The sequence below is a fragment of the Podarcis gaigeae genome, assembly GCF_964106915.1.
Source record: "Podarcis gaigeae genome assembly, chromosome: 7".
Taxonomy (NCBI): domain Eukaryota; kingdom Metazoa; phylum Chordata; class Lepidosauria; order Squamata; family Lacertidae; genus Podarcis; species Podarcis gaigeae.
In genome coordinates, this window is record NC_139683.1 from 28,391,389 (window position 1) to 28,405,533 (window position 14,145).

Genomic DNA, 14,145 nt, shown 5'->3' on the forward strand with positions numbered 1-14,145 from the left:
AGAACTCAGCCATCATGGCTAGCAGTCATTGATAGATTCACCTTTTGGTTCCTATGTAGAGCACTGCTTTTAAGGCTATAGGAACAGACTAGGCTTTTTTATTATTATTCTGGTTTGTTGGCAGCCTAAGAACAGGTGGTTAACCCAAGGGAAGGATCAGAGAGTAACCAGCCCTCAAGCAGAATCATTAACCATTGGATGAGAGGAAGTCCTAATTTGCAGCTTTCTAGGCTCATCAAGAGGGACGTGGGTTGCGCTGTGGTCTAAACCACAGAGCCTAGGGCTTGCCGATCAGAAGATTGGTGGTTTGAATCCCCACGACAGAGTGACCGCCCATTGTTCGGTCCCAGCTCCTGCCCACCTAGCAGTTCAAAGGCACGTCAAGTGCAAGTAGATAAATAGGTACCGCTCCGGTGGGAAGGTAAAGTGTTTTTGTGCGCTGCTCTAGTTCGCCAGAAGCGGCTTAGTCATGCTGGCCACATGACCTGGAAGCTGTCTGTGGACAAATGCTGGCTCCCTCGGCTTATAGAGCGAGATTAGCACACAACCCCAGAGTCATCCACAACTGAGCCTAGCGGTCAGGGGTACCTTTACCTTTACCTAGGCTCATCAAACCCCCCCCCCATTAACTTTGAACAGGCAGATACCCTGTAACTCTGGAGATGCAAATAAGCTCTCTTTGGGCAAGTGGTGCTATGGCATCTCTGTGGCTGTCCACATGAAACAGCACACTTGAGACTAAGGTCCTTGCTTCAAGTTTCAACATACCTTACACCAGGAACACAGAGAAGGTAGATCTACTGGTAGACTTCTGAGTGATCTGCAGGATATCACCAAGGAATTTTGACTCCCACTTGTTTAACAATAGAAAAATGGCAGTCCCCTGCCACTCTAGATTATGCTGCTGAAATGAAGGAAGTTTGGTGGTAACCAGAAGTGGATTTTTATGTGGAAGGACTCTGAGCTCCATTCAGTACTGGTATTCAAAACAAATTCTCTAATTCTAAGTGTGAGTTTTCAGCACCAGGCTGCAGCTGATGAATTTTGGGGTTCTAGTAATAGCAATAGTAGTAGCAGCAGTAGAGTCTAAAAGTTTGAAGTCTGCCCAGTGATGACTTACAAAAATGCCTAATTACTGGGTCAATTTCAGGGGCCCAAGGCACAGCCTCATCCAATTTAACTGCCTGCTAAGGACACTTTATAATTACACCCATTAAATTTTAGTTCACACTTGACCTTAACAATTCTTTAGTGGCAGAAGTTTCATTCCCTCTGGGGTCCTATGAAACCAATAGTGCAGCAGTGCACTCCAATATAGGTTTTTTAAAAACTGCAGTAGACCCAAATCTGAATTCCAATAGATCTTAATATTACTGAATGGTATTCATTTAAATGTTGGACTCCTTACACAGTGCATATGAGCTTTGGGAAGCAGCCGCACTCCAAACAAACATTCCTTTTTATTACACGCAGGCCAGCCTTGAAGCTATTATATGATTTTATGTTTGCTGTCTACCTGCAGTCAAAAGTGTCCGGGACTGGAATTCCCAATAGTACCATGATTTAAAAGAAACTCTGCATGGTTGCTCATTGCTTTAGGGACATGTGACACTAGACGCATTGTATTAGTCCCTTTTCCCTCAGGAAACTTTCATAAAACTATTTGAGCCATTCATTTTGCTACAGTTCTCTTGTAAATAAAATGCTTGTATAAGTAATCAATTATTCCTTGTATGAGTAATCAATTATGAGACAAAATCTGAAATTAACTAACTGTGGCAATGGATGATCAATCACATAATGTATCCTGGATGCTGTGTCCCTCTTCAGAAGCACTGCATCACGTCTTGCCAATAAAATGATAAATATCCAAAAGCAAGCTTCCTTTGCTTTTTTAAAAGCTGATTTAATTTTGTAGGTGTCTTTTATAAAAAGGAGGAGGAAATAGTTATGAAAAGTGTTCTTATGCAATGCATGTTTTCTCTGATATGTTTTCTTATCACTTTACAATCAGTGGGGACGCATAGGCAATTTGATATACAGAGCACAATTTTGTACACAAAAGGGACTAATGAGCAATCTCATTTTTTTCATTAAATACATGACTTGAGTACTTGAAACAAATGAAATTTCATCGTCAGTGTCTTAGGGGATTCAGTCTGGTGCTGAAAAGCAGTAGTAATAGTAAATAAAAGTAGTAAATAAAATTTGTATACTGTCCTTCATCTGAAGATCACAGGGCGGTTCGCAATATAGAAGTACAAATCAGAACCCAAAATACATAATAAAACAAAAACAAACCAGTAACCCCCTCCCACAAACACAATTTAAAAGCCCATAGAATGTTAATCTGCCAGACACCTGGTTACAGAGAAATGTTTTCACCTGGTACCTTTACCAGGCAAGTAAAGGCCTGTGTTGCCACCCTCTTGACCTCTTGTGGAGAAGCACACAAAGAAGGGCCTCTGATTATGATTGCAGGGTCTAGATTGGTTCATATGGAGAGAGGTGATTCTTGAGGTATTGCAGTCCTGCAACAACCAGGAGTTTACCAGCTCATGGAGGAAAACTATGGTTAGAAAAGCCACTTCGATTTGTATACCACCTTCTCTCCTGTACGATCTGGGCTATGATACCACCCTTGAATCTCTAAGGCAAAGGCTCTGGGACATAACACATAGTGATCTCCGATCTCAGTCTCATTTTATCTGTGGCCCATTAGCAGTAGGAATTCACTATGGGTTTGATTTTCAGACACCTGCATATCTTAGAAATTTGTCTGTACCAACATATCGGCGTCTTTTCACCAAAGCCAGATTAAATGTATTCCCTTCAGAAGTGATAAATAGCAGACTGAGAGGTATCCCTTATCAAAATAGGATCTGTGTATGCTCTCAGGACATCGACTGCATGAGGCATATTTTATTGCATTGCGTACAATATGATCAAGCTAGGGAACTATTGATTAAACCACTATTGGCAAATCAGCCAGGTCAATCTGAAGCCTACTGTACCAAATATCTTCTGGATGACAAGTCCAATGATATCACAGTGGCCATGGCAAAGTTTATTTCAGTAGTAATATGAATCAAAGATCAACATACCCATGACAACAAATAATTCTTTGGTCTCTCTTCCCTGGGGGGTTGTCTGTATGAATCTGTATTTTATTTTGAATCCATGCTATGGGTCGTTGGACTGCAATAAAGATTATTATTATTATAAGCTGTCATAGTCCTAGACCACACCCTACAACAGCAGCCCCAAAGAGGAGACAGAGCCACTCCCTAGTCTGCTGGCACCTACATCTCATCTGCTGATCCCCCTGAAGATCCCTCTGCCACCACATTCCAGCAACTGGACCACCAACACCTTGGGGAATCAACAAGGTCCTGAGGAGTTTTCCTCCAACAGTTTTCCTCCAACAGCTTAAAACACCACTGCTTGGAAAGAGTGCAGAAGCAGACACTGGCCCATTGACCCACCAGATGAAGTGCTTTGCAGGTGAAGCCACTTACTTGACCACCTAGACCAGGCCATGAAGTTCTGCCAGTTGCTCAGACATACTGATGAAATAATTTTCTGCTCAACTGGAGGGATGCTGTGATCCCAGACTAATTTCTTGGTCCCTGTCCAAGGTCCTGACCTCTCCCTGCCTTGCCTTACCTGCTGTTATGGGACCCTAGGCCTGCTGGTTTCCACCCTATTGGCTAATCATCTCCCCTTAGTGGTGAATGTAACCATGGGTCAAGACAATAGCCATGAAGTAAATATACCTGTATGTGTTCTAGGTTGGAAGTGGGTAACACAGAAGAGCTAATAAGTTTAGCAGAAGATTATAATTTTATAAAGTCTGAGACACACAGCAGTAAATGTTTTATAAAGTGTGCAATCGTACTGGTGCAGTCAGTTGAAAACTATTGTTGATTCCAGCATTTATTTCAGTCCAGGACAGCTGTCAGGAAAGAAGACAGTTGAGAAATTTGGGGAACGAACAGTCAGGAGAATAGAAATCTGGCGCTTAGCACTTGTCTGTACTGATTATTTAGATGCACTTAGCCTATGTTTCTACCAATTACGTAATTACTTGTCAGAGAGTTATGAGCCTCATGGCAGGAACCTAGCCTACTCAGCTCAACAGAAAATAGAAATTCAGAGTTAAGCAGAAAGCAAACGATCAAGAATTGGGATATCCAGAATAAGAGAATTGCTGGCAACAATCCCTATGTGGTAGAGTTCCAATATTTTAAACACACCAATCTGCATGTGTTCTAAAAATGTGGCAGAGATCTATGAGAAGCATATGTTGCAACTACCCACTACTACCGCCTCCCCTGGTTTGTGATTCAAGGCATATTGGGAAATGCTTATAGGAACAGATGGGAATTTAAAGGCAAGTGCAAATTATTACCTGGCTGCTGGCACCTACTTCAGGAACACCTGGTCCAATCCTGTATTGCTGTAGTTTTCTCCTTGTGTTCTCCTACATTTAGGTCTTTAAAGTGTTTGTCAGGGTCAAATTCACCAGTTCATTTTTATTTTCACTGGTGATTTGTGCAGTTGAGCTATTAATTATTATTAAAAGGCAGGACCCTGCTCCAAAGAGCTTACAAAAGAAATATATATACAGTATGTGGTTTTACTTGCTTTTCAGATGCACTGTGTGCTATATTTGGCACCCCAAACAAATGCCTCAAAATTGGCTCACAATTTTTTGTAGCAATTCACAGTTGATCTGGTCCAGCTGCACATACCTATATACATAAACTGGATGCAGCTTATATACATCTATATTGGATCCGGACTGTGAATAGTCAATATGGACCACTATCAGGCAGCCATTTTTGTTCCACCACCATAACCATGAACACACCAAACAAGCATAAAAGCTGTCAGTGCAGATTGGGTGGTTAAGGGAGACAAGAGAGCCCAGACCACAGGCTGCACAGAAGCCTATAGGTGCAAGTATGTACCAAAATGTCATACAACTATAGAATTATAGTGTTGGAAGGAACATCAAGGGTTATCTGTTCCAACCCCCTGTGATATTAGGGTTGCCATATTTTAAAGAGCAAAAAAGAGGACACATTTGCCAATTTCTACTTTTAACTATGGGTCTCTATGATGACTCTACCCATGAAAAAAAGAGGATATGTCCTGGGGAAAAAGACATATGGCAACCCTATGTGCACAGGGTCACTTAGAGACCTGTAAGCATCTAGAACAAGACAAAGCCTGCAACATATTCCTGGAAGCAAATAAAAAATCCACTGTGAAATCTGCTTCACAGAGTACAAACAGCATGGGAAAAGTCAACGTAATTGACATTGCTACCACGTGGTTGTAAAATCCAAAGATACTACTGAGACTTTGACTGTGGCAAAGTGGTTTCCACCCAGCTTGGTTTGGTGCGTCTGTGTGTGTTTGTGTGTGTGTGTATGTGAGAGAGAGAGAGAGAGAGAGAGAGAGAGAGAGAGAGAGAGAGGACTGAGGCAAAGAAATCTCAAAAAATATGGAAGTTGAAGGATTTTAGAGATGGCAGATAGTCTAATGAATGCTCAGCAGAGCGAGTATTTCAGCGTTACAGCTCAGAGAGCAATGTCAGTCAATGAAAAGAGTCCTTTGAGTATCAACTTTAATTCCTCACCACCTTGTCCTGGACACTCATCACTTACTCTTCATTCTTTCAACCAGCCACTATGCAGACTTCTGGTCTCAGAGAAACATACACATTGTCATTAAAGATTAGTCAGAGCTCGGTTTGATTTGATAAACTTGCTTCTTGATAAATCTTCTTTAGCTTTGAAAGGCTAAAATGTGGGAAGCTAATCCTCATTTCTAATTGTTGACATGGAAATTCTGCTCTATATGTATATGTGATTTCCCCTGCTGTCCATAAATCTTCTTTGGTCTTTCTAACCCATGAAAGGGAATATTAGATTACAATCCAAACAGCGGCAGATGGAAGGAGAAAAGGATGAATCCTGCATCCTCTCCTGCTTCCAGCACCTATGAGAGCTGCATTTGTATTCTATCATCCTCCACACACAGCCAAAGAGACCGAAGGAAAGCAGAAAGCGTAGAAGACATCATTCTCATAGTAATAGGTAGCTCCTTGTCTCCTCCTTCTCCCATAAGAGCAATGGCTGTGAAGTCAGACTTAATAAACCAGAAATGAGGAACATAATATTTACAGTCACATGCTTCTCCAAGCACGGGCTCACAGTCTTTTCTTCTAACTTCGAAACAACTGTATTTTCCTCTCTTTCCAGAGCTCAGCCTTCTGTATCTCAGGCCATACTTTACAGCTCTTCCACTTTTACCTTCTCCTGCAGCTTTGCTCTCTTTCTTTCAAGCAGAGAAGAAGCACTTCAACACTCTATTCAACTTAGCAGTGTTCACAGTGGATTCTAAAACACAGTCATCTTGCTTCACATAAAATGGAGTCTCTCCTTCGCTAGATACATCTTTGGTGACCAATGTTAGCCAATCACATGAGAACTACTAGAGCACTCTCTATAACTCAGTTACCAACCAATCAACTTTAAAGACATTGCAGTGCATAGAAGCATTTACAATTTGAGTGAATTCAATTACTATATTTAACAAGCAGCGACTAGAAATATGTGTGTGATTTTTCAAGGATGACAGATTCCCCCTCCCTCAGGTCCTCCAAGTGTCCCTATTTTCCAGGGACATCCCTGATTTAGAGAAGCCATCCCAGTTTCTGATTTGATCCTGGAATGGCCCACTTTTCCTTAGGATGTCCCTTTTCTCATTGGAGAAATGTTGGAGGATATGGAGTTATCCGACCAGTGAGCCATCCTGTATAGGGAAGTTTTAAAAAATGTTTACTGGGCAACCCAGCAGGATATGTGGGGTATAAATAGTAAAATTATCATTATGGAATGGAATGTCTTTATTTTCATTGGAGAAACATTGGAGGGTATGCTCCCTGCTTCAAATAACACTAGGTGCATACTTAATATATTGATACTTTGCACTGTATACACTTAGCTGATTCTCTCCATTGTTTCCATAATACTCAAGATTCTTCTAAAGACAATTCAATCTGATTTAATCACCATTTTCTTCATTTGCTGTGAGAGGAAAGAACACAATAAAATATTCCTTAATACATTTCATCAGCGTTAATGTCAGCAATTAACATTAGAACTGATTAGTAAAATGTAGAAGTTTGATAGTTTCAGATTGCTTGAATTCCTAAACAGAAGTAGGATGTGTGATGTTGAGATATATGAACAAATTACTATACCTTCTAGATTTATTTTTTAAATTCTGTCTTTTTTCCAAGGGACCCAGAGGAACATTTTTGGTTCACAACCTACCTATGAAGCAGGCTAGGCTGTGACATAATAGACTTGGCAAAGAGGAGCTTCATACCTGGACCATTTGCCACGTCGAAATTTGGCACTCTACTCACTGTACCACATCCCCTTCCTAGGAGCCCGCAGGAATTATTCTAAGAACTTTGCCACAAACAAAGCATATTGTACCCAAACTGGCACACCCATAGTGACCTTGACTAGCATCCAAGCGCCTCTTAAGCTGTAATCCTCCACCCACTTTCCCAGAAATGATTAAGAACTTAATGGGACTTCCTTCCAAGCAAAAGGTGCATTGGATTATGTGGTTCTGACAGTTTCCTTGAGTTTGAGGAGGGGTTTCTCAGGCTGCGTTACGAATAATTGTGGAAAGTGCTGAGAAGCCTGTCATATACTCCTTTAGATATCATTCAATCACTGGAATTCAAGGTTGTAAACCAATATTGACTTGTTACTTATGGACATGCAGCATGGACTAAGTTTTTCCCCCAAAGGGTTTTTTGTTTCAAACAACTATTTTGACTTGGCAAGCAAACTCTTTAGGTGTGAATAATAGTAATGGTCATCAAGGCTTTTTGACTAACAGTGACGAACTCATAGCACTTATTAAGACTATGTCTGCTTTAGGCAAAGTATCACAATGATATCACAATGGCGATGGTTTCATACCATATATATTTTTAAGATTAAAGTTAAAATACGAATGAAAATTAATTATAGAAATTAATCATCTCAAGATAGCTAAATGTCATCTTAAAGGACACTTTCTCCGTGACTCATTTACACACACCCTCAAATTTGCATTTCATACCTATATTAACAACTGTTTTGTTTAAGGCTGCTCTACATGCTTTTTGTGGAAACACAAATCCAAGAAAAGCCATGAAATGCAACAGCAATTATTAGTGTGACAATAATCATATCTTATTAACGTCACTCTGTCAGTATGACTAAGTCATGATATACCTGTGGGTGATATTCTCAATTTCACCATCTCCTCTGAACATTCATTTGAAAAGCAGGGGGGGGGGGACCTCTCCAGGCTCTTTGAGCCCACGATTTCCAATCTTATCTCTCCAATCTTTTAAACTAAAAGTATTTGAAAATTCAAAAGTTCCAGAACTAGCCCAACACCAGGTTTCTTGGAGAAATGCCATTTCATTTTCTTAGAAAAAATAAAGTGAATAATAAATACATCAGAATGAGTCCAAGTTTTTAATAAAAATAAGAGTTGATGCAGTTGAAGGCCACATCCTATTGGTTTTCCAGTTATGCCTGTAATTGAAGTAGCTAGAATGTTTAATTAGGACCAAATATAGCCAAGTTCAAATTCCTAGTCAGTCATCAGCTTCACTGAGTGACCATAGCTGCTTATGCACCACACATTTAAAGTACATGACTTCTTCCAAAGAATCCTAGGAACTGAAGTTATCCCCCAGAGCTGCCATTCCCAGCACCCCTAACAGATTGTGATCAGGTGGCCTGCTCAAGTCCAGATGGGCAACTTTTAGGCCCTTATCACTATCTTGCTTTCTCTCCACCTTCTGGCCACTCATTATCTTTAAACCTGGCTTGGGATTTGATTGTCTTTCAAATAGATGGTTCCTTCCAGCAGAGCATTGCCCTCTACAGTCGAACCTCCATTTACGTAACCCTCTGGTTACGTAACCCTCTGGTTACGTAAACTTCGGGATGCACGCACGGCAAACCTGGAAATATTTTACCGGGTTTTGCCATGCAGACATGCGCAGAAGTGGTCCTCAGGTTGCGGAAACCTCGGGATCCAACCAGACCTCCGGAACGGATCCCGTCCACAACCAGAGGTACCACTGTATTAGCATTCTAGCCTAGCCTAATAAATGCTAGGATATAAGCTCTAAACCGCTACACTCATTGTGCTTTCACAACAAGCAAATTGCAGGTACTGCACTACATCTATAAATTGTCTTTCTGGAAAACAGATAGAATCTACCATCAGGTGTACCATGATCAGTAATGGAATGCTACTTCCCCCTTTTTGTACTGGATCTCTGCCACTTTCCAATCTGACGGTCTTGTTCCAAGGGCCTGACCTGGAACAGGTCTGCTAGCATCCAGCTCCTCTCTGATGTAGCTCCTTTGATTCCTCAGTACCTGTACAGTCCCAGCTATGATATTTCCTATCACTCCCTTGTTGGAGTGCCTACTTTGTTTCACCTACCTGGTACTCAATTTCTGGCTTTGCTTCAACCTGTGTGCCAACAACCACCACAAGCTTTTCTGACATTAGCTTTCTGTAATAAATGCCTTAACGGTTATTATCAACCATCTGGTTTTAGATGCAGCAGGGCCTCCAGAAAAAGAACCCAATCCCCCTCCAGCTGACAAGCCTGCTGAGGCAACACAACAGGAAGAGGCACAGCTGGTCAAGGAGAAAGAAGAGACAGCCACGTGAGTAACAGTCCTAAGAAACTGGTAGTTGTCATTCATAATAAATCACTGGCACTAACAATATGCAAAGATGTGAAGATCAGGCCATGCAGCTCCACAAACAAGTATTCACTAGAACTGATTCCCAGAAGAAATGACAGCAGGTGCTAAATGTTCTGGAGATAATGGATATATTTTAACCCTATACTTATTTTTGTGGAGGCATGCCATTAAAAAAAGGAAGTGTCACAAGATCACTGTTGGTTAAGTCATTTGAGAAAGAGGTTGTCCCTAAACTATGTAATTAATTCTTGCAGAAATGAAGGTTTTGCTGCTTTTGCTCCTCTTGTTTCCCAGTGAATACATTGCCAGAACCAGACTGCAGTGAGACCCGTTCTGCTTTGCAAAAACTAGGTGACTGGGTGGGTCCTTTGCAAGCCCAGCACTACAACTAGGTCTTTGTCTTGCCATGTGATCAACCTGTACCACACAGTGGGCATTCTATGTTGAGAACTTTATAATATACGTGTACAGTCACAGAAACAGAGACAAAATACACACCCCACTACTAGCTTTTCACCAGATTCATTGGTTCATCTTGGGCAGTGCAATGAAGATGTCATAAGCAGTAAGCACAGTCATTTCCATCTACAGCAGGGATGGGGAACCTGTGGCCCTCCAGATGTTTTGGGACAACGATTCCCATCATCCCTGCCCATTGGTCATGGTGAGAATGATGGGAATTAAAGTCCCACAACATCCAGTGAGCCACAGGTTCCCCATCCCTGACCTACAACAGATTTCTTTGTCCAGTAAAAGTGCCTTTCTGTAATATTTATGGGGTTGTATCCAGCTTTTACAAAGAATGTAGAGGGCAGATTTCTAACCCAAGGTGATTTGTAATATTAAGACAGACAAAAGGGAAACCAAGAGAGGAAGGGGAGGGAGAAAGCTATTCTGCTCAGGTCCTTCTTGTGGCTTTCCCATAGGCAACTCTGTGGCCACTGTGAAAACAGAATGATGGAATAGATGAATGTTTAGTCTGATCTACCAGGGTTCTCCCTTATTCTCTTATAATGGTGTCCACCTGAGAGGAGCCGGAACTGAGTTCTGGAATACTGTGTCCAGTTCTGGGCACCACAATTTAAGAAGGATGTTGAGCAGCTGGAATGTGTGCAGAGAAGGGTGACCAAGATGATCAAGGGTCTGGAAACTAAGCCTTACAAGGAGTGCTTTAAGGAGCTGGGTATGTTTAGCATGGAAAAGAGGAGTATTGATAGCCACCTTCAACTATCTTAAAGACTGTCACATGGAAGGAGCATGCTTGTTTTCTCCTGCTCTGGAGGGAAGGACTCAAACTAGTGGGTTCAAGTTATGAGAAAAGAGATTCCGACTAAACATTGGGGGGGGGGGACTTTCTGACAGTAAGAGCTGTTCAGCCATGGAACAGACTGTTAGAATTCCTGCTCCATGATTGCAGTCATGGGATTGTTTCCTTCACATGACAGTATATGTTTTGACTCCACAGAGTGGGAAGTGACGGAGACAGGATGTTTGTGTTACTGTGTTCCGTGAAGTGGGACTATTGTCCTTTGTCCTTTTTCTCTTTGCTGTCTCGAGAGAGGGAGCCATGTTGCAGTGCTCCGTATGTGTTTATATGTAAATAAAGTAGATTAGCCAAAATGCTGAGTTGCTGAGGTCTGTCACATGAACTGCGCAGACTCTGTGGATCCCTAAGTGTGCCGATGTCTGTTGGCACCGGTTGCTGTGATGTTTGGGCTGAAGAAAGCTTTTGAAGCTCTCGAACGATCGACCAGGAGGGATGAACATGCCAGTCGGGCATGTGTCTCTGCCAGGGTCCTACTCGAGTGTAGGACAAGCTTCTGACACAAACTCCCACGAGAGGTGGTGGACTCTCCTTCCTTGGAGGTTTTTAAACAGAGGTTGGATGGCCATCTGTCATGTCTGCTTCAGCTGAGATTCCTGCATTGCAGGGGGTTGGACTAGATGACCCTTGGGTGCCTTCCAACTCTATGATTCTATGAGTTCTGGCTGGGGGGGTAGCCCTGGTTGTACTCTATGCCAGTTATATGTACCTAGGCTTAGTTATAAAAGATGGGTTTGGACCAGGGAGTTGTTTCATTTATATCCCACCTCTTTGCCTGACATGATAGCAGAACTCCAAAGTGGCTGTCAGTAAACAAGAGTACACAATGGTTTGTTTTTTTAAGTCACTGGCAAATGAATGGAAGTTTGAGAGCGGATGGGTGGGTGATTTGAAAAGTCCGCTCTCCAGTCCTCAGATGCTGTTGTTGCTGCTCCTGCTGCCACGAATCCAACAGCTACCCAAATGTGTTTTGGTTCCCTGCTCACCATTCATAATGCATCACTTTCCAGAAGGTCCATTATGGAGAGATTTGCTCTTTTTTCGTTTTCTAGTGTATCACCTCTGGAAGGAGAAGCCAATTTGTTATCCTGTCAAATGACTCACTTAGCTTCTGACAGACAGGGTGCTCACCCCAGAATATTCCTCACAGTCCATTAGCAAGAGAAATTACCCATTTTGGGGGGCTTTCCGTCTCAGTACTTTCTCATGTTTAAATATACAAAATACATTGTGATTGATATTAGCAATGGTAGACAGGCATAGCCCCCGTTTGTCTGGCCACATCTAACTGTCATGTCTAAAAGCAGTGGGCATATATGAATGGCTGATGATGCTGAATAACTGAAGGATGATTGAGCAGCAGAAATCCTTTAATGCCAGCTTCCTAATGATTTGAATCAGGATTCACTTTGAGACTTGCCTGTCTATTAGTATGTTGTTCCTCATCTCTGCTTCTTCCTTTAATAACAGTGCAATGGCTATTCCAATTAATAGCTTTGCAGGACAGTAATAATTTTGTCCTTGGCATCCTGTGTGTGATGAGATGAGGGTGTCATATATGTAATCTCTTCATAGTAGAAACAGTAAGATCAGCATATCTATATACAGTGGTACCTCAGGTTACATATGCTTCAGGTTACACACTCCGCTAACCCAGAAATAGTGCTTCAGGTTAAGAACTTTGCTTCAGGATAAGAACAGAAATCGGGCTCCGGCGGCAGCAGGAGGCCCCATTTGCTAAAGTGGTGCTTCGGGTTAATAACAGTTTCAGGTTAAGAACGGACCTCCGGAACGAATTAAGTACTTAACCCGAGGTACCACTGTATGCAGGAATGTGAATCCTTAATAACAGGGGATCAAGAAAAATATAACCATCTCTATTGTAACGGTTTTCAAGATTACTCTGAGGTTACACAAACTTGAACTGTAGACTGAATTACAATCCTATATTGGGCACGTTCGCTGACAAATGTATAAGCTTTTGGAAAATAAATAAATAAGTGAAATGCACGTAAACATTGGTGGGCGAGGAAACCCCTGTCATTTTGCTTGTTTCCTTGCTTCAGGGGGAAAAAACCCATCACTTATTAATAATTTAATTTGATGATTCATTCACTTTTCCTGAGATTAATTCATACTAGCACATAAGAAATAGAAAAATACAATACAAGCAAGCAAACATCAATAGATTCCAATGTTAAGCTCCAAAACTCAGGGCAGACATTCTCATTTAACGACAATTGGTGTAGACTTATTGATTGTGGCCATCTGTGCAATGGGTCTTCTGCTACTTTATCTGTATGTTGTAAATATCTGAAAGGAAACGGCAAGAGAACTCAGATTTACAACTCAGAGTATTCTTTTCTCTTTAATGCATGCAGAAAGTAGACCACAGAAGTGTTGTGGAGCAGAAATGCGGTTGGTTCTTTATTGTAAATAAATAATATTGTAAACCCATATCCCCTTGTTGGGAAAATAGAGGAAGATGTTTGCAGACATCTATATTTATTTGGAAGGTCCCCTTTATAGTATCTTAATACCTTATTATTGTTATTGTTTTATATCATGTTCTTCCTCAAAGAAGTTCAGGGTGGCACACAAAGTCCTCCAGAACCCATTTTACCCTCCCAATAACCCTGTGAGGCAGGTTAGGCTGAGAGAGGCTGGGTCTTGAGGTCACTCAGAAAATGTATAGATGCCTACAGGAAACTCAGAATTGATCAGCTATGTAAGTGGATGGTAGGAACATGGAAACACGGGAAGCTGCATTGTATTGAGACAGACTATTGGCCCATTTAGCCCACTGCTGTTTACACTGACTGGCAGCAGCTCTCAAGGTTTCAAACAGGGGTTATTCCCATCCCTACCTGGAGATGTCAGGTGTTGAACTTGGGACCGTTTGCATGCAAAGCAGAGTCCTCACTACGGAGAGAAAAACCCTCCGCGTCCCCTCAATGAAGCACATAAATAGCTCCTTGTCTTTGCTACACATGTAGATTTTGC

General features: G+C 41.6%; 1 protein-coding gene across 1 annotated transcript in view; it reads left to right on the forward strand.

The window, feature by feature from the left end:
• Positions 1 to 5,535: 5,535 nt before the first annotated feature.
• Positions 5,536 to 14,145, forward strand: part of CNGB3 (cyclic nucleotide gated channel subunit beta 3) — a gene marked incomplete at its 5' end in the record, with an annotated part of 55,216 nt that continues 46,606 nt past the window's right edge. Inside the window, 2 exons of the mRNA XM_083749558.1 lie at positions 5,536 to 5,626; positions 9,665 to 9,776. Of these exons, the coding sequence (XP_083605684.1) occupies positions 5,536 to 5,626; positions 9,665 to 9,776 (203 nt within the window). The remainder of the gene's footprint in view (positions 5,627 to 9,664; positions 9,777 to 14,145) is intronic.